Genomic DNA, 23,319 nt, shown 5'->3' with positions numbered 1-23,319 from the left:
GAAGGCATATTTTCTCTTCACCAAAACAATGCTGACTCTTGCCCAACAAATTATGTTCATCTATGTGTCTGATAATATTGTTCTTTACTATAGTTTCAACTAGTGTGCTCAATGCTGAAGTCAGGCTTATTGGCCTGTAATTCCCACAATCATCTCTAGAGCCCTTTTTAAAAATTGGTGGCACAATTAGCCAGCTTCCAGTCATTTGGTACAGAAGCTGATTTACCACGGATGTGGTAATGAAATTATAGGTTACAGATCACATTTAGTAGTTCTGCAATTTCACATGCGAGTTCCTTCAGAACTTTTGGGTGAACACCATCTGATCCTGATGACTTACTAGTTTAATTTCTCAATTTGTTCCAAAATCTCCTCTATTGACACCTCAGTCTGGGACAGTTCCTCAGATGTGTTACCTTTAGTATCTCAATTGTACCGTGGGCCCACTGGTTGTTTAGCAAGCTTCCTGCTTGTGATACACTTAAAAATACTGTTTTTTTTAGTATTTGTCTAGATGTTCTTCAAATTCCTTTTTTGCCTTCCTAATTATATTTTTACACTTCATTTGCCAGAGTTAATGCTCCTATTTTCCTTGCAAGGATTTAATTTTTCCTTTCTAGACAATGACTTTTTGCCTCTCACTGTAGTTTGTTTAACCACAGTGACACCTTTTTGTTTAATTTGGGAGTACACATTTAAACTGAGCTTCTATTATATTACCTATAAAACGTTTCCATGCAGCTCGTAGGGATTTCACTTTTGACACTGTTCCCTTCAATTTCTGTGTTGTTACCTTTTCTGAAATGAAATGCTACAGTATTGTGCTGTTGTGGTTGTGTTCTTGCTACAGAGATGTTTAATTATATTACCAAATGGTCCAGCTACAGTCACCTCTTGTCCAAGGTCCCGTGCTCCACTAAGGACAAAATCAAGAATTGCCTTTCCTCATGTGGGTTCCAAAATCAGCTGCTCAAACAGCAGTCTTTTAAGGGTGTTAAGACATTTTAACTCTACCATCCCATCCTGAGGTGATGTGTTCAGTCAATATGTAGATTGTTAAAATTAAAAAGGTGGGATTTCAACTCTCTCTCTAATCTCCCTGAACATTTCACAGTCACTATCACCATCCTGGTCAGGTGGTAGGTACTATATTCCTACTACTATATTCTTATTATTAAACCATGGAATTATTACCCAGGGAGAGATTCTATGGAACAGTTTGGCACTATTATGTTTGTGAAAGAAAGGACATTTGGACGGCACCCAACTCAACTCGTTTCCAAGGACATATCAACATTTTTAACCAACTGAAAAATGCAGAGATAGGCCACAGAGACAACAACTAGGTAACATGATTGTCAATTTTTACAAATGAAATTAAACTCCTCTTACCTTTGTGCCACTAATTTGCCCACAAAATTAGTTTTTTTCTAGATTCGTTTTTAAAAATTTCCAAAGTGATGGGGAACATACCCCACTTCCCATAGGAGAGTATTACACAGACTAATGTATTCCCACTTCCAGAAAATGCTTTCTGTTATTCACCTTACATTTTTCCCTTTCTTCATCTCATCCCATTTGTCCTGGTTATAATAAACCCTTTTACCATTCAAAATAACTAAACCATATCCTTAAGTTGCAGGCCCATCAGTCCTTCCATAGCCACCTTCCAGTAAACCCACCTATATTCATGGGGTTCTCTTTGGGGCAAGGAATACATTTTCATTGTGTGCATGCATGGTGTCTATCAAAAAAACACCTTAACTGGGGCTTTTAGATATTACCCCAATAATTGACCTCAGTGTAAGATAACTCAATTATTCAGCGCCAACCCTGTCTGTGACAGGATCTACTCTGGTTAGAGAAATGTGCCCTCACCTACACTTGGATGAACAAAAAAGGGCTATATGCAATAAAGCAGGATGAAAGACTATTTCATATTGGGTGGAGAAACCAGCTCAACCTGAGGAGGAAGGAAAACAAAAAAAGGTCTCAAGGTAAGGGACCTGTTAGGAGCCCCAGATTCCCTTTTCTCAAGCAAGTCAGAAGGCTCTAGCCCCTGATGGACATAGGATGTGGAAGGCAAGATGAATTCCTGAGGCAAGTAGGCCATCCTGAGGAATGGGAGGAAAGGCCGCCCCCCACCCCAAAGGGGAGCGTTCCCAGGTGGCAATGGGAAAGAGCTGGGGGTAGACACTAGCTGATTTTTCCAGGGGACCACTCTTCTCTCCCTCCTGAACTACAGTCTAATGTGAACAGTCTGCTTGTTCGCCCGCCTTTCCAAACCCCTCAGCATCTCCCCTCAGCCTCTCCTCCCCCGCTGTTACCAAGCCCCCCACAATCACCTCAGCCTCTCCTCCCCGCGCCCGCAAACCTCTTCGCCCCTCCCAAATCCCCTCAGCCTCCCCCCCCCCCCGCGGGCCTCTTCGCCCCTCCCAGATCCCCTCAGCCTGTCCCCCGCTCCGCACCTGGGGTTCTCCGCACCCCAAATCCCCTCAGCCTCTCCCCCGCTCCGCACCTGGGGTTCTCCGCACCCCAAATCCCCTCAGCCTGTCCCCCGCTCCGCACCTGGGGTTCTCCGCACCCCAAATCCCCTCAGCCTCTCCCCCGGCCCCGCCCGCGGGCCTCTTCACCCCTCCCAGATCCACTCAGCCTCACCCCCGCCCCCGCCCCCGCCCGCGGGCCTCTTCGCCCCTTCCAGATCCCCTCAGCCTCTCCCCCGCTCCGCACCTGGGGTTCTCCGCCCCCCAAATCCCCTCAGCCTCTCCCCCAGCCCCGCCCGCGGGCCTCTTCACCCCTCCCAGATCCCCTCAGCCTCTCCCCCGGCCCCGCCCGCGGGCCTCTTCGCCCCTCCCAGATCCCCTCAGCCTCTCCCCCGCTCCGCACCCGGGGTTCTCCGCCCCCCAAATCCCCTCAGCCTCTCCCGCCTCCCCAGTCACGCCCAGCAGCAGTCAACCCCGAGACCGGGGGAGGGGGGCGGGGACTTGTCTCCGGACCAGCTTGGTCTCCCTCCCGCTCACCTGGAGAGACTCCCCCGCCGCCATGGCTCCAGACGGTGCCCCCGATCCTCCTCACAACCGGCACTTTTCAAACTTCAACCTTAACCCCGTCAAGGAAGCGCCGCGCGAGCCCTGGAGCCAGCGCCCCCTGCTGGAACGTAGAGCACCCCCCCCCCCGCGAGACCGGGGGAATCCAGCGCCCCTGGCCGCGGAGATCGGCTATCCCCCGCCTTCAAGGGGATCAGCGCCGCTTGCTGTGAAACCGGAATCCCGACACACAGCTCTGGATTTCCAATCGCCTGCCACGGAATCAGCAGTTGAGTGCACCCGCCGAGGATTCAGAGATCTAGTCTCACCTGCTGGAGACCTGCGTAACAAATGCCCCACCTGACACTGATCCAGAGCTCTAATGCTATTTGCTGGGGAAAGCAGCAGTCCTGTGCCACCTTCCCTTAATCCAGCTATCCAACTGCATCTGAGGGATACATAAATCCAACACTCGGGGGTAAGGGGTCTTAGGTTCACGATGGAAGGCGTCTAAAAGTAACTAAGGAAGAGGCTCTAAGGTGCTTCCTAAATATAGACATATTACCCAGGCAAAGACTTAATTAAGAAAGATGGAGTGAAGGTTGTAACTTATTCATCAATTGTTTTAGGGAGAAAAAATAAACTTTAAGGAAACTGTGCCCTTTTTACATGTAAATGTTCTTTGATATATGATGTTAAAGTTATATTGAGCATTGAAAAGTGTTGACCTGCACAATTAAGGTCAGGCAGCCTTAACTCTTCCCGTATCTTCCACCCTTGCCACTCTTCTGTTTGACATTCTTATTACAAATTTTGTATGAGGGTTGCCAGACTCTGACTCCAAACATTTAAAGTCTCACAAGACAGACTAATTTTAAAGGCTTTGGCTGACTCACCAGAATTCTTAGACATCCTCTGAAATAGAGACGCATGCAGTGCTCCTCTCTACAAGGCTAGTTTGGCATGGAGAAGGGAGCAAGTCCCTTTCTCTTCCTGGTCCTTTTGGGAGGGTTGAGCTGGCAGTAGCTCAGTCAATCAGCTGTGCTTCTGTTGTACAGAGGGTTTATGCCCCTGTTCAAGAAAGGGGGGAAAAGATTTCTTGTATCTTCTTCTCTAATATGATTACAATTCCCCGTTCTCCACACTGCCTTTTCCCTACTATGCAGCCTGGAGGGACAAGCACAATCTAATTCTGTTACTCATAAAATTGAGGATCTAGTTTGGAGTACATATGGCTTTGGTTCTGTATGTACCAGTCTATGATATATGCGTGAACCCTCACCCTGCTGCAGTCCCAGAGTAGCTATGTGTCTGTGCAGAGGGTTTCACTAACAATACACATACATTTGGAAACCCATATACTTTTCAGGGAGCTTAATAAAGTTCTCCTTTGGTGACTACATATAAAGGGCTTAATTGAGCAGCTTGATACATTGCTTAAAAAAAGACATGCTTTTAAATTTAAATTCTACATTACAATCATTCTATATTCAATTTAAATTCTACATCACAATCAATTTTAGGTATAACACTAATTTTCAATGTTCTGTTTTGATAAAATTTGTTTTTATGAGAAAACGAAGATGTCTTCTTAACATACCTCCTTAAATTACGTAAATACTTAACTCCATCTTAGGAAAGTTATTTACTGGGAAATATGTTAAAAGTTGGAAAGTAACCTATGCCTCTTCAATACTTTCTTTTTACTACTTCTTCCATTACATAGTTTTTGTAGATCCAGGAGTGCGGCCCTGGATTCATATGGTATTTGAACCTCTGGATCAAAATATTTAAGAAAAAAAATATTGACTACAGTTTTGAATAGTATAGTGAACTACCCAGTGTGTATTTCACACTACTCTCATGAACAGAAACAAAATTGATCTACTTCAGTCTCAGCCCCTGCACTGCAATCAGTTCAAGTAGGAATTTTAGCTTAAGTGTGAAGTGGGGTGGGAGAGGTGTATCCTTAAAGATCTCTTTCTAGAGCCACAAAGATATCTTGCTATTTGTTATTCCATCAAATTATTTCTGTACTGAAGTGATACACAGCTTTCCACAACTTAACAGGTGGAATATGGGCTACACAATCAAGAATATTTGTAGTTAATAAAAGTCCCAAGTTTACATTTTAAGATTCCTCTTCCTGTTTTAATTTACGAGAATGGCAGAACTTGTCTTTGATCCTGTAATCACAAGGCTATTACTATCCCTTAAAAACATACCCATCAAGCCACTAAGCCTAACAAAACAAGTCAAAGATTGGACACATTCTAAATAGGTGACTGACTCAATGTTTTCCAAGTAGGTGCTTAGAGCACTGGACGGGCACTGTATTTTTAAATGTGGAAAGTGTTTTAATCCCTACTCAAATTACATTTTCTCTGTTACTAACTGATAAAGTTTAATAAAATATTCAAAGTAGGGCTGTCAATCACAGTTCACATACAATTAAAATTATTAATTGCAATTAATCACTGTTAAGCAATAGAACACCAAATTGAAATTTTACCCAGCATTGCTCAGGTCCTAAATAAGTTCTTCACTTTAATCATTGTTATCAGATGGGATGGGGATTTCAGTATGCAAGCTGCCCTGGGGACAAAGGACAAGCCCAGTTCTGTCATTGCACCAACTTGTAGCCAAGTGAGATGCACCTACCAATGGCTGCTGCAACAAGTACAGTAGGGGCGGGGGTGTATGTGCCCTAGCTGGGAGACACTGAAACATAGGATAGCTGTCCCTTTCTCCACCCTGCCTACTCAATGGGGTTATAGCTGTCCCATTCCCAATCTCTGGCTCCTTGCCGCATCCCTGTGATCATTCTACAGTATAACTACACCTCCTACCAGAAGATTTCTCTTGCCACACCCCTGCTTCCATTTTATGAGAAACAACCAAATTATTACCTTGCTTTAAGTTATGGCAAGAGAAAGCTGCATACTAAATTTGGTCATCCCACCTCTGTTTAGTTTTTGAACAGACTCATTCAGGGACAGACAGATGTCCAGTTTATACAAAAGTGCCTTGCAAATAATCTTGTGTATCAGGTGATGTTGTAAAACAAGCTGGCAGTTATTATTTCCTGCAAATTGGAGCCTAAATTGATTGAAAATGATTGGCCAAAAAAGAAAGAGAAGTGGACTTGTAAACTCTAATGTTTGACAGTTTTGAATTCACTCTTTTGAACATAATTCTACATGTGCAAGTTCAACCTTCATAAAGAAATTGCATTGGTTTGTAGATGAATTGACGTACAATTTACAGTGCAAATATTTGTAACCAAAAACTAGATAAAGTGAGCACTCTACACTGTAGTATTGTAACTACAATCAATACATTTGAAAATGTAGAAAATATCCAAAACTATTTAAAATGGAACTATTAACAGCATGATTAATATTTTATATTTAATCATGCAATTGCTTGATCATCTTAACTCAAAATGTTTTCTCTTACTGGTGCTATGAATAAACCAAACTCATAATTTTGCCAGGAGTTAAACCAATATTGTCTGCACATCAGTGAAATTGTTTTGCCACCGGAACACTACTAATTTGTTTTTTTGTTTGTTTTCAAGCTTGGAGGGATATTTGATCACCTACCCTACTTTTCATCCTTGATATTCAGCTGTACAGCCTTATTGTGTGCGCTCTGGTGAAAAGCCTATTATACAACTTTAGACATCTTGCAATATAGGGGGAGATAGTTTATGCACTCTCCTAGAAGCATATAGATTTCTTAATGAACCATTAGTCTAGTAGCATTTTACATTGCACTACATAAATGGACACACAACATGCAAAGCATATTTGTCTACAGTTTTAGCACTAACTAAATTTATTAAAGGATGGTTATTTAAAATTGATGCATAAAATGGACGTGGACTGGGGCATTGTGTCCAATCCAACTGTCATGACTTTTAAGGAGCATCTCTCCTTGAATTTACATGTGGACATCACTCAGGAGAATAACCTTACTTCATAGCTCTAATTTCTGGTATCACAAAACTACACAGGTTTCTGTGACAAGCTAAAAAACAATTTTCCCCAGAAGAGGACATCAGTCCTCAGAACCCATTACTAAGGGAAGACAGATTTAATACCAAAATTATTCTATATAGGTTTTTAAATATCTATTTAAATGAAGTTAATTTATAGGGCATCACACTTTTTAAAGTAATTTTATAAATGCTAGTTATTGCTGGGAAAGGTTTTGTTACACCATCTTGCTGTTCCACTTAGTTCTAGATGTCAATTTTTAATACTACTTTTAAATCAGAGCAGGCTGCACTTTATTAGCTCAAAAATTTGAAAATAAACAGCATTGTTTTTAGATGGGGGGTACAATACTGAAGTTTCACATACAAAATTTCCTTGTGGAATGTAATTTAGCAGAATAAGATTCTTCTGCACTTGAAGATATCACTCTGCATGTGTAATTGAAACTGATTTAAAATCTCAACTGAGAAAGCCATTTAACAAATGGTTATAAAAAATTCTACTACTATGAGGCCTTCATTAACCTTTGATCATTTAATTTGAGTTTGTATGGTCTTTTCAGAAAGCTAATTAGCGATCAGAGAGATGTGGTATCACATTTACATCACTATCAAGAGTGTTTAAATCTGCAAATGTCTTATTAGTGGATCAGAAGATTCTTTTTGGTGCAAGGAGGAACATTTAAAGACATCACTGATTTAAACATAAGGACTGTAACCACAACCCATTCCAGTGGAGATATCAAACAAAAATAAAGAGAAACAATGCAAATATTACAGTAATGACTGCCAATTTGTAGTGATGATTGATCAGCACTTTGATAACTTGTTGCTATTATCCAATGTGTCATAGTAAATTACACCCAAATTAAACAACTTTTCACATATGGAAATTAAATTTAACTGAAAATCCATACAAAGATGTATTCTTTCAATGAGGCAATCTTGCAATAGACATATTGACCACATACCAATAAGTATTAAATTAGAAGTTACAAACAAGTTTAATATATTGGAAAAAAATGCAAGAAAAATCAGACAAACATTCTGTTCAGTGAAGACCATTAGTCCCTTTGTGTACACATTTAGTTTTATTGTAACAAAGCAACTTGTACACTTTAACGTTTAAAACTGAGCATCTTTCTTTCCTTTCCAGTGAACCAAAAAAAAGAATTTAAAAATAAACAAGAACAAAATTACAATAGAGAATGTCAATTCCAAATAAGATCCTACAGGTTCTGCTGATTCTCCATCAAGTGGCAGGGCTCAAAGTCATCATTAGGAGAAGATTTTATTTTAAAAGTGTCATCTTAAACTGCAAGGATGTTTGTTAAACATCACAATAAACATGCCAAAGGAGAAGAAGCCATGTTGTCAAAATGCCCACTTAACCCACCCAAACATCTGAAACCCACCCTTCCTGACCATCTATACCCCCTTTTTTTTTTTTTTAGTTTTTTAATTTTTTTAAACAAGAGAAAGTAGACAGACATGTTGGTAAATGCTAACTGTCCATATTCACATAGAGACACTGTAATCTCTGAGCCCAATATACAGAGAAAGAAGGAAAAAAGCTAGATTCTATGCACTACTACACAGGGGCCTAGCACTCTTCAGCTTCCAGCAGTGAAGGGAGCAGAAGGTTTTCTTTTTTCCCCACAGAACATGGTGTGTTGATTCTATAAACAGTTTTTGTTTTGAGACGGGAAGGGGTAAAAATGAGCTTGGAACAGAAATTGGTAGAGATTTTCTTTTCCACTGTTTTCTGCTTATGGTATTTCCCCCAAAATAAATTGTGAAGCATGGTGCAGAGGAGAGAAAAAGAGACCTCAAGAGAACAAGGCGACCGAGCACAAGGAAAAAAAAAACAAAAAACAAAAAAAACCGGCATCTTGCTCCCAGGGACTGGAGAAAAATTAAAAAGGTAAGAAAAGGAGAGGTGGGTGTTGGAATCCATCAGTGTTTAATTAGTCATCTTCTCCTTCATCCTCCTGTCAAAAGAAAAGCAACAGTTAAAAACTAGCCACTTTTTTGGTGGGGGGGTGCGTGAAGGGGGATAGAAGATGCAGGAGTCAGCACAAACTCTAGATAGCATTAACTTTAAAAATAATTATCTAAAAATTCTGGTCACTCTAAAATGTGTTGATTGGTTAGTGTTCAGATTGTGTTGAAAAGCTCACATTTTCTGCCACCTCTATATTGAAAACATGTAATTGCTGGATAAGATTTGATATCCCTGTTATTGCTAGGACATACTTGGATTAAAACTGACAGAACTTTTTGTCAGTGAATATTGAAAAGATTTCTAAGGGCACCCAGATATCTGAATGGGCAGTCATGAAGAGTAATAAAAGTCTAAAACTACACAACTCAAAATTTCAACAAACAGATAAAAAAGTACTGTTTAGAGGACAGCAAGAATATTGCTCAGTAGAGCTTGGTTACAGGCATCTAAAAAATCAAGTGCATGACAGCCAAAGCCTTTTGCATTGTTTGCCTCCAAAGTCAGTTACACGTACCTCAGCAACAAAAAGCAAAATGTACTTCATGAATTAAATCACAAAACAGTGCAACATTCCCAGTTACTGCACAAGAATTCTAAACTTTAAATGACTAGAGGTTGTTAAAGTAGCAGAGGTGAGGAGGTCCCTAGCTGTCCCAAAATGAGGAAACAAAAATTATCATTAGTCCAGTGTAAACTATAGAGTAGGTAAAACTGGTACATGTAACTTATTAACAAGTCAGTTTGCTGAGGGAAAAATGGTTTTTGGATGAACTGGGAATATAAACACAAACATACCACTTTTCCTCATTTTTTACTGTTTCCTAAAGCCATCTGTCTTCAACTTAAGGCAATACTTGTCCCTCCCACCCCCCCACCCCACCTAGATCCACTGAAATCGTTGCAAACTGTAAGAATGGTTACCTTGTATGCAAGCTCCCCTCTGAAAACATAACAGCAGACAATTGTAAAGTGTGTCAATAATTCCTTCACAATTCATTAACAAGCTATTCAACGTTGCTCCTGAAAAGAGTGGTTCCTAATTGGATCTATTCACCTCTTTAATTTGGGGGAAAGTGTTCTCACCTCTCCTTCTTCTCCCTCATCATCATCTTCATCTTCTTCCCCCTCATCTTCATCTCCTTCTTCATCAATATCCTCCAATCCTTCTTCCTCTTCATCATCATCATCATCCTCTTCTCCTTCACCTTCTTCATCATCCATATCAGGAACCTTAATCAGAAGCGCACGTACAATGTTACTGCAATGATCAGATTAATTCTGACATAGCCACAAGAACACTGCGACAAACAGCTCAACTCTACACTTACCAAGTAGTATTGCAATGGATTTGGCCAGATGTCATCTTTGATGACTTCTCCTAATTCATCAGCACCTGCATCAGAGTGGTCAGTGAACCAAGTAAAGAAACTTTCTGGTTCTTCATGCTGCCTCTTCCTACTGGCCTTGTTTTGCGTCTGACTTGAGCGCTTTGTCAGGTCCTGAAAAAGAAGAGACAAAAGTTAAAAAATTTTTCCATGAATTTCCTGAACATGTTTCACAAGATGCATTTGGAGACCTGCTTATCTACACAACCACATACCACCTGTTCTTTTTCAAGGATCGATGTGTAGGAGACAGATCATATGGAACCCCAAAGGCACACACCAGTTGACACTACATAGCTGTTGAGTTCTAGCTATCATTTTGCATGAACGGGTCCAGTTACAGTAAGCAATTTAAGACACCCTCCAATCATGTGGAGGCCTTTTTATGAGATACTGTCTTTGAAATCTCCTCTTTCCCTACAGCAGACATCCTGTATTTTCATAAATATATACATAAAGGATTTAGGTCCTATCCTTCAAGTTTCCCCCCTTTTAAATTGCATCTGTATCAACTGCCATGGGGGAGGGGAAAAACCCACAAACCCCTCACAGCTCACTTTTTAAGCTACTACAACATTCACTAGCAAGAGGGATAGTCAGCTAACCTCACCCCCTTTGGAACCAATACCTCCACTAAGTCCTACCTTATACACCTGGAAAACAGGTGACTATCCTGCACTAACTCTGGACACCCTGTACTTAGGCACAATGTGTGCAAACTTCTAGCAGCTGCTTTGTTCAGCTACTTTACCCAGGACATACTCAGTTACACCATTTGGGAGACACCAATAACTCAGGTTGTTTTCATAATAATTAGCCAGCACTAAAGTATTGCAACTTGTATATAAATTATTGCTGGAAATCCCCAGAATATGAAAGGAAAACATTACTACTTTCAAAGAAGCGTAATGCAGTTTTCCAAGAGAGCCAAACCAACTAATTTACAATACTGTAGTTTACTTTTGTGAGGTCCAGGAAACGAGCTCCTAATTCAGAAGTTCCATAAGATGAACATGTAATTCATGAGCTACAAAAAGCATAAGCTGGCCAATGCTAGCAATTCATCTCTCATTATAAAGAAATCTGCAATTTTTTTTTGTTAAAGATCAAGTGGTAAACCAGAACTTTTAGCATTATGATAATATTGCAACCGGGAAAGGTAGTTGCAACCTAAAGTATGAATTAGGCCTTGTTAACAGTGAGTAGCACTGACATTAGATCAATTACAGAAACCTCTAAAAAAAGTCAGGCGTGCTAGCATGAATGTTTTCTTTTAAAAACCACACACTTCACTAATCTCTACACCTATTCTGAGCAGTTGAACCGACATACTTGTAGAAGTACTGATGGCTGGTCTTCATTAGTACTTCCACTTGTTTGCCACAATGACTATGTCTAAACTCCCCCAAAACTTCGAAATGGCCATGCAAATGGCCATTTTGAAGTTTACTAATGAAGCAGTGAAATACATGTTCAGCCCCTCATTAGCATGCGGGCGGCCGCGGCACTTCGAAATTGACGCGGCTCGTCCCGACGGGGCTCCTTTTCGAAAGGACCCGGCCTACTTCGAAGTCCCCTTACTCCGGGAGTAAGGGGACTTTGAAGTAGGCCGGGTCCTTTCGAAAAGGAGCCCCGTCGGGACGAGCCGCGTCAATTTCGAAGTGCCGCGGCCGCCCGCATGCTAATGAGGGGCTGAACATGTATTTCACTGCTTCATTAGTAAACTTCAAAATGGCTATTTGCATGGCCATTTCAAAGTTTGGGGCTAGTGTAGACATGACCAATGTGAAAGAATTAAATGCAAGCCTCAACATAGATATGAAATGACCATATCCACAGGTTTCATCTAGCAAGTATGGACGAGGAGTGTGAAATATTTGAATCAAAGCACTGCAAAAGGGGAGCAGGACAGCACACATTGAACCACTGGTTCAAGTGGAACAATGATTTAATTCCCATCCTCTCAATACAAATACAGATACATGCCTTCCCAGATTTCCATTTGATCTCAGTTGATTTTGAAGATGGATCTCCACTCTCATTCAGATGAAACTCTTTGGAGAGAACTTTATTTTCAAAGTATGGATTTTCATCAAAATACTGTAGAATGGAAAGAATAAAGTTAGGATTGCATATTTTGTAGCATGCCATTTATTACTCTAAAAATGTTCTGAAATACTAAGTTAGGCTATCGTTCTTTGATGTAGATCACATGCAAATAAAAATGGCACAACAGTAAACAAAAAGACTGTCCATCATACTTACAAAATCTATTCTGTAACCTGATTTGATGTCTTCAAACTCTGTCACCTCAACTCTGGTCAAATAATGCAGTGCCTCCTCATCTTCTTCCCCCAACAGTGCAGATACTATGGTAGAATTGGTATTCTTGCATTACAACATAATTGATACAGGTTATTTTGCAGCAGACATAAGTAATTGTTACAGAAAGTTTATTTAATGAACAATACACCACATGCCCCACTTAACGCTGCCCATCATTAAAGAAAGCTTGCAAGAGCCACTCAGCTCCTAAGGGGTCAGCAAATACCCGCTGCAATACAGTTTTGTAAAAGAGCACTAAAATAGACTGTTGAATATGTATTCCTTTCCATTTAAGAATATCGTATAAACTATAACAGGTGACCAAACTTGTTCTTGGATTCAAAACATAAGCAGAAGAAACGCTTCCAGACCACAGAATTAGAAATGGACAAACCGCTTCAATTTGATAGCGTCATTGTGTCTGAAAGAAATACTAGGCATATATTGTAAATCTAGGCAAACAAAAGTCTAAGGGCAATTTTCTAAAGCAAAGAATCAAAGACACACATAATGTAACAAACTTCTGTTAGACTTCCCCCTCCCCACCACCCAAGAACTGGGAACATACCTTGTGGGTGGTTAACAAATGTTGTTACCCAGAAGTTTGGGATTTTGGCGATCAGTTCTGACCTCTTCTGGAAGAATGGCTGGCGAAGTTTGTTGTATTTCTGTTCTACTTTCAAAATTTCCTCACTCGCTTGTTCATTCAGTCTAATGCAAAGGAAAGATCTAGGTTGTTAACTGTATTCTAGCATGAAAATCTGAAGTTGAAACAAGGTGCAAATTCAGTATAGTCCAAAACGAGAATGGATTATTTAGACATATTTCAAGCAGGGCTGATTGGGTTAACAGAAACAAAGGGCTTGATCCTGCAAGCACTGTGTCTTACTGACTTGACTGAAAGCACATCACTAGTAAACCATAAGATCCATGGCACTTACAGGACTATTAGGCTCTATTAGAATTTCTAAATATCTAGTTTAGAAAGAGTGGTGAACTTGTACACATGATACTGGATCAGACTCAAGATCATTGCTCCTCCTATTTGCGAAAGAAACAAGATAAAAGGGAAATCAAAACAAGCTTTTGTGCCACAAAGAGAACCTTTTAATTTAGATCACACATTGCTCTAAAAAGATGTTATACTAGTGAATACAGGGGTCTGTCTAGAAGGAGCTTCTAGCAAGTTCACAAGTCAATTTAGGGGGCTAGTGTCTGCCTGGAACAGGTTGTAGACATTAGGCTCGAAGCCAACATGGATCTGAGAAGATACACAGCTTACCTCTCCAATGTCAATTTTGGTAAGGTTGTATAGCACATAATTCTAGAGTTGTGTGTCCACTTTTAATGAAATCTTGGTAATTTTGCTAAGTCAACTGTCAGTTCTGCTTTTCATAAACAAGTGAAGTTTTACAAAAAAATAAGTATTTACCTGCAAGAGGCAATGAGGGCTAGACCTGTACTGACAAAGTCATGTTACAGTCATCACAATCAGTGTTCCCTGAAAGGTGAGCATGTGGGCCACTGTCTAGGAGAGACTCAGCTGCTGCCTATCTGATTAGCAGAGTGCCCACAGCCACTCACAGTGGGCAGCATATGTTTCTATTGGTGGTGCACATCCACACAGGCCTTAGTTCACATCAGAAACCATATTCTGCACATGGATGGAAAAAGTTGGAGGAAACACTGATCAAAATGAATTTCAAGTGTTAAAAAGTTTTATCTCAAGGCCAAGTTAGTTTGCCGGTATGCAGCTAACCAGGACACAAGATTATTCCTTCAAATTTTGAGTATACATAAATACTGTTAATCATGTCAAACCCCAGTATAGCTTTGAGATTTTTGGAAAGTTTTAAAACTACATAAACTACTTCAGTTGCTATTGTATTTTTATTACAAGATTCCTCCCAGTTCTGCTAAAAAACACACTAACATAAGTTGCTGAAAAGTGTTTAAATAAGTTTACCTGTCTATTTCATTCTGTACTTCGTCAATATGTTCAATTGCTTCCTGTTGCTCTTTTTCTGGAGGAAAAAAAAAATTAATCCAAACTCCGTATGTTCTTAAAAAGCGGTCTCAGTTATAAGTCACTTGACAAACAATCATAAGTTTACTTTTAAAACATTTATCACTGCTCTGGGTGGGATTTAAATTATGACAGCTTCAACTGGAAATAAAGCTCAACAGACCTTGTGAAACTGCACTTTTTTTAAACTAACTGAATTTTCTAAGCGAAATTCATGAAGACTACTGTAAAACTTTGCTTGTTTTTTTTTTTTCTTTTTAAAGGAATCAAACTAGATACCAAGCTAATTCAAAATATATATTTTATGTATATTCTGTAGAACACTTGTAATTTTATACTAGATTTATTGAAACAATATTAGTTTAATGAGATACTAACACTGGACACCAAATCATTATTTCTAAACTGAACAATAAAAAAATTTAATCTGTTAAGTAAACTAAAAATTACATTACTAATTAAGACACTACAGCTGAGCATATTGTTTTCTCCACAATTAAAGGACATGCTTAAGAAGAGTTTCAAGTCACTATTTCAAAACCACTATGAAGTGTGTATTTTCTACTTAAAAATTTAACTCAGCAAAGGCTGCTGGAGCTCTTTAAGAAATGGCTGTTTGTTTAATGTGTTTTAAGATTAAAGAAAGGCAGTGGGAAGCAGCTGCGAAAGTGTGGAACAGGCACTCCTCCCCCCGATTAATTTACGAAAACAGATGATTTCGAGTTATGAGGTAGCTATTTCCTGTAGGGATCTCAGGACCCAGCCCTAACACAGTCGTGGGGCCGGGGACGGCTCGATTGATGTTACTTTTCGTCTGTCCATCCCCATCCCGTTACACAGGAACTCCCAGGTGCGAGAAGCACGTGTGTGAAAGTAGCACAGGAACCGGGCACAGGGAAGAGCTGCTTTCCGGGAGTCTCGTTGCTAAGAGCAGCTCCACACCCCGAGCCGCGTGGAACAGAAACACGAGGCCAAGATTCCAGGCGGTGTGGGGAGGGAATCAAGAGGCATTACTCGGGGGCAAGCTGTCCCTGCAGAGAGCCGAGTACCGACCTCACTATGCACACGGACTGTTAGGCTCCCACGTGGGGAGGGGAGGGCAGCTCCATCCCTCTCTTGCACGAGTAGCGCGCGGCTCCCCAGTCGGGCGGGCGCCACCAGCCACGGAGAAAGCGCCGCTCCATCCCCGTGTTGCGCGGCCCGGGCAGCAGCATGTAGCAGTGGCGGCTCCGAGACCAGAAGGCGGCGAAGCATCATGGCGGCGGCGGAGCACAATGAGGCTCCGCGGATGCTGCTCCAGGAGGGGGGGGGGTCCCACTGTTCCGCGCAGGCCGCAGCGCCCCCCGCCCGGCCCCGCCTGCGCCCGTGGAGAAGGAGGCCGGGCAGTACAGACAAAAGGGCGCTAACATGGCCTCCTCCTGCCGCGGCTGAGGCCTGCACATCCGCCCGGCCGACCCCGCGCTCTTCCCGCCTCCGGCCCGGCCGCAGCCCGTGTGGCTGGGGAAAAATGGCGGTCGGTGCAGCGCCGTGCGGGGAGAAGGCCGCGGCGGCAGCCGCCACCGCCATTCCCCTCCCTCCCCGTCCTAGCCTCACCTGAGGTCTCGTCGGCCCCATCGTGGTTGGAGTTCAGCTCCTTCTTACTGACTTTGGCCGCCGGCGCCGACATGTTGGTGGCTGCGGAGCGCGAAGGGAGGGGGGCTGTAACGGGACTGAGAGCGGGGGGGCCGGGCACAGACTCCTGCTGCTGCCGCCGCTCGAACTCCCTCCGCGGCCGGGACACTCCCTCCTCCTCAGCCCGGACCTGGGGCTCCCGGATAAAAGGGTGCAACAGCGGCGCTCGGGCACCCTCACGCTAAAGCCCCAGCCGAACCAACACCGCCTCCTCCTGCTGCTACTGCTAGCGAGGGGCGGGCAGCGTTGTACGCAGGCGCAACACCCCCCCCCTTCGGGGCACAGAGGTACGAAAGCCACACTGCGCACGCGCAGCAAGCCCCCCCTCCCGGCCACTGGGGAGCAGGAAGCGCAAGACGCAGGCGCAGAAAACACCACTCTCGGGCATGGGAGACAAGCGTTGTTATGCGCAGGCGTAGATACCCCCTCCCGTCCTGAACATACGAAACAGGCAATTCTGTGCGCAGCCGCACCAGCTTCCTTGTAGGCTCCGCCTTTGCCGCCTGCCCCACGCTGTGCCCCTATTGGCCGCGCCTCGCGGGTGAGAGGAGGGGGAGGGCTGCAGACCCCCAGTGTTGAAGGACCGCGCGAGAGGGAAAGTAGGACGGCAGCGCGCGCAGCTGCGGGGATGCGTGCGCTGCAGCGGTTGTGCTCGGCGCGCGCTACCTCACGCACGTGGCTGCTTTCGACGGCTGTGCGCAGGGAGGGGTGGGCCAGGCCACCCCGCCTCCAGGTGATGCAACTGTCCTGCTCCAAATGGGGCTACGTCAACGCCCCAGCAGATGGTCCCGAAGTTATTCTGCTCAGTCGCGGCCCATCAAAGTGGCTTCTGCATGCGTGTTCTCCCCCTGCAAGCAGCTTAGTCACAACAGCAGCTGCCTGCAGTGGCTATGTAGCACTGCCCGTGTCCCAGGGATAGTGTATCTCGTGCACACTGTCTGAAATCCTCCCTGTCAGAGCAGGAAGACAGCGTCTTCTTGTGGACGCCAGCAGTAGCTCTGTGCTAAGGTTGGCCAGAAATGGTTTCAGGGGCATGTCAATAATTGGGCTGCTCCACAGTTGTTCTGTGCCAAGGCTCCTTTGTGTGCTTTGCCTTGCTGAAGCCCAAACCCAAAACGTAATATGCTTTGAAACGATTAAATTGAAAGGCATGGGCTAACTCTCAGAATCTGCAATAGGGGGAGGAGATCTCACATAGCAGTTCCTATCCAGTTGCAAGTGAACAGCAAGTACAGGTCACTACCACCTCATTGCTATTTGAAAAGGCTTAGAGCAGTGGTGTCCCATAGAAGTCTAAGGACTGCAACCCCCCCTCAAAATAAATGCCCTTGCCCAGAACCAAGGCCCTCCACCCACACAAACTGCCACCCATTCACCAGAGCTGCAGGGTTGAGTTGGGCCAGGCCGCACAAGCGATACTGTGTCAGGCTGCATCCACTGAGGCCATGATACCACTGCTGGAGCCACCAGGCTGTGCTGCAGGAATAGCTGCTGCCCCAGCCACCATGCATGTGTCCCACCAAGTGGTGTGGCATGTGTGCAGAGTGGGCGGAGGGTGCTCCACATGTGTGGCTCCAAGGCACTGCATTTTGCCACCCTGCAGTATCCAGTTCCCCACTTGCGGCGAACAGTAAGCGTATTGGACCCTGCAGGCCTACAGCATAGTAGGGCCAACTTCAAATGCTTCTTAGTCTGTATCTCAGTAAGCATTAAGAGAGCTTTTCAAATTCATCTAATTCAGCATGGGCAATAAATGATTTAGACATGGGTTGCCAGGGTTAGCAGCTGGTGAGCCACCAGATGCTTTATCTGAGCATCCACAGCTATTTGAGGCTCCTGTTGGTCGTGATTCACCAATTATGGTTTTACCACTTGCTGCAGCAACCACCATTCAGGAACAGTGAACCATGTCCAACAGGAGCTGCCAGTGACTGTACCTGCAGATGGTCAGGAAATAAAGCTCTTGGCAGCCTTCTGGGAAGTGCATCTGATCCATGGACCAATTATTGCCCACTCTTGATTTAACTTGATTGAGATAGCAAAAGGCCTAGAGGACTAAATATTGATTATAGACTATGTTCTAGAATTACTGTTGAGTTCAATTTTGCACTTAAAACATGGATTCAAACATTTTATTTTGTATGAAAAACATTCTCCCTCTGCCCCCTCCCCCCAGCCACAGCACAGGGCTCACTGAGTTATTTAAACATGGATCAAAAGGCTATTGAATACCCTCATATGCTCAGTACAGAGTGAGCAAACAAGAAGCTCATCTTTTTTGGTGAATTCTCAGTCTGCTCTTTCTCTGCCACCTTCTGGACTCTTGCATTGTTCCTGGTTCTCTTGCTCTCCCCTTTTTTCTTTGCCTGCTTTTCATATTGCTCTTTTCACACACTTTACCCAAACACCTCAGTAAAATCTCTCTGCTTGATCCTTATCTCCCCCTCAGATGGGTCTTACTGTTGTCAACACACTTTAATTTTCTCTCTACCATGCCTACTAACAGCTGTCATTTTCACCTCTCAAATTCCAACAGCCAAATTCCCCAAGCCACTCCCCAGCTGCTTTCTTTCACTCTGAAATCCCAGCTGTATCTGTTACCACTCCCACCTGGCCCAGAGCATTCTGGAAAGTCTGTTTCTAATATTCCAGTCCTGCTTGCTATATGAATAGCTGCCAAGAGGAAAGAAACATCACTGCACTATAGCAATTGTTACTACCATGGGTGGGCATGCTTATTAGCACTCAGAAATGAGAAACAAGGTACGGAAAGAGTCAGACACACAAAATTACCTTCTTCTCCTTCCTAGGGTTGTCTTGGTAGGCACTGTTGAAGCATATCGAGAGGAACCAGCCTCATTCTCTGTCTGAACATCCTAAGATCTATTATTGTTGCTGTCATCTTCAGAGGAGGTGAGTGTAAGTTGTTTGTCTTTCTTCTTTGATAACTGGCTTCAGATGTCTGCTTGGATTGTCTCTGGTATAAATCATATGTTTACCATTTACTGCAGTTCTTCTGATTTGCATAGAAAGGGCTGCAAGTACCTAGAACGTGGATGTCTGCAGGGAAGCTACTTCCATATGAAAACATTACACAGGGAGAAGCCTCTAGGTACTCCTCAGCATTCATTGGAGGGTATGAATTACCCATAGGATTGGAAAGAAGGATGGATTTTTTTGTAATATAGATATCAGTTAACAGTTTCACTGTACACACAAACTGGCAAATTATTTCTACCTAGCGAAGTTGAAATCGGAAATGTATTACTGGAGAATATAGAGCTTCATTTAAGGAAACTGTGACAAAGATCCCTAATTTTACAGAGTGTGTCCCATGCTTCTGGGTGGCAGTTCTCTCTCCCTTTCTGGGGAAAATGGCAACTCCCACTCTAATTGCCTGCCTCAGTGGTTCACTACAGCTCTCAGTCTGACTTCTTTATTTTAGGGGCAAGTCTGATTTAGCCCTTCCTCATTAGTATAGCAGACTTTTCATTTCTAGTAGCTTCTCCAGCAGCAGAGGCAACAGAGTAGATTTCTTAAGTTTTCCCTCTCTACCTGGGGGTTAAGTTTCCTCTGACTTCTGGGGCCCAAAGGAGCTGTTATCTGGGCAGGGCTTTCCCTACCCCTCACTTCTGTACCTTTGAAGTTCCCACCTGATAGTTGCTAATGTCACTGCAGTTCCTGTTCTCCTACAGCATATCTTCCTCTTACCACTCCTGGCATGCAACTAAACTGACTAAAATGGAGGCTTTTAATCAGTTCTAGCTGGTACTTGATTGGTTCCAGGTGTCCCAATCACATCTCTCCCAGCTGGCTCTAGCAGGTTGTAGATTGCATCTCAGCATCTTAATGAATCTATCTCCACTGGTTCGAGCAAGTTCTTGCTTGAATCCATCTGTCTTAACCTGGGGTAGACCTTGTTTGATTTCCAGGGAAACAGGAACTAGTTTAACTTGTGGCTAATATACCTGTGTTCCGCTACTTTCTTGTAGCTATCTTGCCTGACCCCATCCTAATGAATACTAATACATGTGACATTGACAATTTGTATTTAAATAGTTATATAGTTTCAATATTTTGAATCTTTGCATCTTCTGTCACTAATTGTCTGATCGCCCCCATTGCTTGACCAACCCATAATTTCCCACAGCTAAGAACAGCTCACATCAAAAGTCCATCTAGCCCAATATTGCATCTTCCAACAGCGTCCAATCCCAGATGCTCCAGAGGGAGCGAGGAGAACAGGTGGTCATTGAGTGCTCTCTCTCCTGTCTTCCATTTCCAGTCTCTGACAAACAGAGGCTATGGACACCATTCCTACCCATCCTGGCTAATAGCTGTTGATGGACCTAACCTCCATAAAGTTATCTAGCTCTTTTTTAAACCCTGTTGAAATCCTGGTCTTCACAACATCCTCTGGCAAGGAGTTCCATAAGCATACCATGCACTGCATGAAGAAAAACTTCCTTTTGTTAGTTTTAAACCTGCTGCCCATTTGCTGACCCCTAGCTCTTATGTTATAGGAACAAGTAAATAACTTTTCCTTTTTCACTTTTTCTATACCGGTCATGTTTTTGTAGACCTCTATCATATCTCCATTTAGTCTCCTCTTTTCTAAGCTGAAAAGGCCCAATCTTTTTAATCTTTCTATGAAAACTATGAAAAGTAAGTAGTCAAAAAAGCTTTAAACTAAACATCAAAGTGCATGAAATAATATTAAAAAATTGAATTCTGTGAAGCATAATCATTCAGTCTCCCTGAAGCACATGATTAGTATGGTCCATTGACACATCTTAGGTCAAAAATTCTGGGATATGAAGTCATAAAATCATAGCATCATAGAATACTAAACTGGAAGGGACCTTGAGAGGTCATCAAGTCCAGTCCCTGTCCCTCAAGGCAGGACCAAGCATCATCTACATCATCCCTGTTAGATATTTATCTAACCTGTCCTTAAATATCTCCAATGATGGAGATTCTACAACCACCCTAGGCAATGTATTCCACCGCATAACCACCCTGAAGAGTAATGAAATTTTTCCTAATGTCCAACCTAAACCTCCCTTGCTGCAGTTTAAGCCCTTTGCTTCTTGTTTTAACATCAGAGGCTATGGAGAATAATTTTTCTCCCTCCTCCTTGTAATACCCTTTTAGGTACTTGAAATGTGTTAACATGCCACCTCCCAGCCCTTTCTTTTCCAAACTAAACAAACCCAGTTCTTTTAATCTTCTCTCATTGGTCATATTTCTAGACCTTAATCATTTTAATTGTTCTTTCCTGGACCCTGTCCAATTTCTCCACATCTTTCTTGAAATGCAGTGCCCAGAATTGGACACAATACTCCAATTGAAGCCTAATCAGTGCAGAGTAGAGTAGAAGAATGACTTCTCATGTCTTTCTCACAACACTCCTGTTAGTGCATCCCAGAATCATGTTTGCTTTTTTGCAACAGCGTTGTTGGCTCATACTCAGCTTGTGGTCTGCTATGACCCCTACATGCCTTTCTGCGGTACTCCTTCCTAGGAAGTCACTTCCCATTTTGTGTATGTGAAACTGATCGTTCCTCTCTAAGTAGAATACTTCGGATTTGTCCTTATTGAACTTTATTTGCCACAGACCATTTCTCAGGTTTGTCAATTCTGATCCCATCCTCCAAAGCACTTGCAACCCCTTCCAGCTTGGCATCATTGGCAGACTTGATAAGTATACTCTCTGTACCATTATTTAAATCATTGTTGAAGATATCGAACATAACTGACCCCAAAATTGACCCTGTGGAACCCCACTTGTTATTCCCTTCCAGTCTGACTGTGAATAACTACTCTCTGTGAATGCTTATCCAATCATTTATTTACCCACCTGACAGTAGCCCTATGTAGGTTCCATTTCCCTAGTTTACTGATAAGGTCATGCATACCATGTCAAAGGCTTTATTAAAGTCTAGCTGGCATCAAAATTGCACTTTGTAGAGGTGCCTGGGTACTACTAAGATCATACCGTGAAAATGTTTACCTTTTACCAGAATGAGCTAATTTGCATATAGCGGACCACAAAATGTTCATTAGAAAGAGAGAGGGAGAATTTAAGTCACTCAAAATATGTATATACTAAAACCTCAGAGTTACAAATGGATCAGTCATTTGGAACCTGAAGCAAACAATCACACAGCAGCAGAGACCTAAAAAAAAGCCACATACAGTATACTATTTCGTTAACATAAACAACTTAAAAAAAGAGAGAGAGAGAGAGAGCAGCATTTTCTTCTGCATGGTAAAGTTTCAAAGCTGTATTTAAGTCAATGTTCAGCTGTAAACTTTTGAAAGAACAATCATAATGTCTTGCTCAGAGTTATGAGCATTTCAATGTTATGAACCTCCATTCTCAAAGTCTTTGTAACTCTGAGGTTCTGTGGTATACTAAAATATTAACATAATTAATAACAATGTACAATTTTAAAGAATCCTATAAAGGAATGTTGAGAGGTAATATAATCTATCCCTCTGCGTGGAGGAACACCAAGTATACTTTGAGCGTTGCTAATCTGGTTTTAAAAATCTCTGCTGATGGAGGATTCCACAACCACACTAGGTAGCCTATTCCAATTCTTAGTTTTCCTTATAATTAGAATGTTTTTCCCACTGCAGATTTAGCCCCTTACCAGCTCATCTACACTAGCCCCCTCCTTTGAAGGGGGCATATAAATGAGCCCAAGCAGTGAATAGCAATGAAGTGCTGCGCTGCATATGCAGCACATCGTAAACATAATTCTCCCCATGTGAACTTCGAAGTTGCTAACTTCAAAGCACTGGCAAGCTGTGTAGCTGTGGGCACTTTGAAGTACCCACACAACTTCGAAGTGCCCTTACTCACAAAATAAAGT

At 42.7% G+C, this 23,319-nt stretch overlaps 2 protein-coding genes across 3 annotated transcripts in view; both read right to left on the bottom strand.

The window, feature by feature from the left end:
• Positions 1-3,089, bottom strand: part of PKN3 (protein kinase N3) — a 44,422-nt gene extending 41,333 nt beyond the window's left edge. Inside the window, exon 1 of the mRNA XM_075015333.1 lies at positions 3,021-3,089. Coding sequence (XP_074871434.1) covers positions 3,021-3,044 — 24 coding nt within the window. The 5' untranslated portion in view covers positions 3,045-3,089. The remainder of the gene's footprint in view (positions 1-3,020) is intronic.
• Positions 3,090-8,006: 4,917 nt separating this feature from the next.
• On the bottom strand, positions 8,007-16,690 carry SET (SET nuclear proto-oncogene). Of its 2 annotated transcripts, none has more exons than XM_075015500.1 (8): positions 16,361-16,690; positions 14,708-14,765; positions 13,310-13,452; positions 12,682-12,785; positions 12,403-12,516; positions 10,360-10,530; positions 10,086-10,261; positions 8,007-9,017 (listed from the first exon to the last, which is right to left on the bottom strand). In XM_075015500.1, exons 1-8 carry the CDS (start codon positions 16,431-16,433, stop codon positions 8,990-8,992), a joined length of 867 nt encoding a protein of 288 aa, XP_074871601.1. In that variant the 5' UTR covers positions 16,434-16,690; the 3' UTR covers positions 8,007-8,989. The 2 variants fall into 2 exon arrangements, with proteins under 2 accessions (XP_074871601.1, XP_074871603.1); XM_075015502.1 differs by having other exon boundaries at positions 10,115-10,261; positions 16,361-16,687.
• Between the last annotated feature and the right edge of the window lie 6,629 nt (positions 16,691-23,319).

The sequence above is a fragment of the Carettochelys insculpta genome, chromosome 21, assembly GCF_033958435.1.
Source record: "Carettochelys insculpta isolate YL-2023 chromosome 21, ASM3395843v1, whole genome shotgun sequence".
NCBI lineage: Eukaryota > Metazoa > Chordata > Testudines > Carettochelyidae > Carettochelys > Carettochelys insculpta.
This window is presented reverse-complemented; position numbering and strand designations above follow the sequence as displayed.

Excerpts from the sequence above, each read along its gene's own strand:
- SET (XM_075015500.1), bottom strand. The coding sequence starts at position 16,433 with ATGTCGGCGCCGGCGGCCAAAGTCAGTAAGAAGGAGCTGAACTCCAAC. Across the intron at positions 12,786-13,309 it reads ATTTGTTAACCACCCACAAG|TATCTGCACTGTTGGGGGAA; the intron begins GTATGTTCCCAG and ends ATTCTACCATAG. Across the intron at positions 9,018-10,085 it reads CTTTCCCCCAAATTAAAGAG|GAGGATGAAGGAGAAGATGA; the intron begins GTGAATAGATCC and ends TTCTTTTGACAG.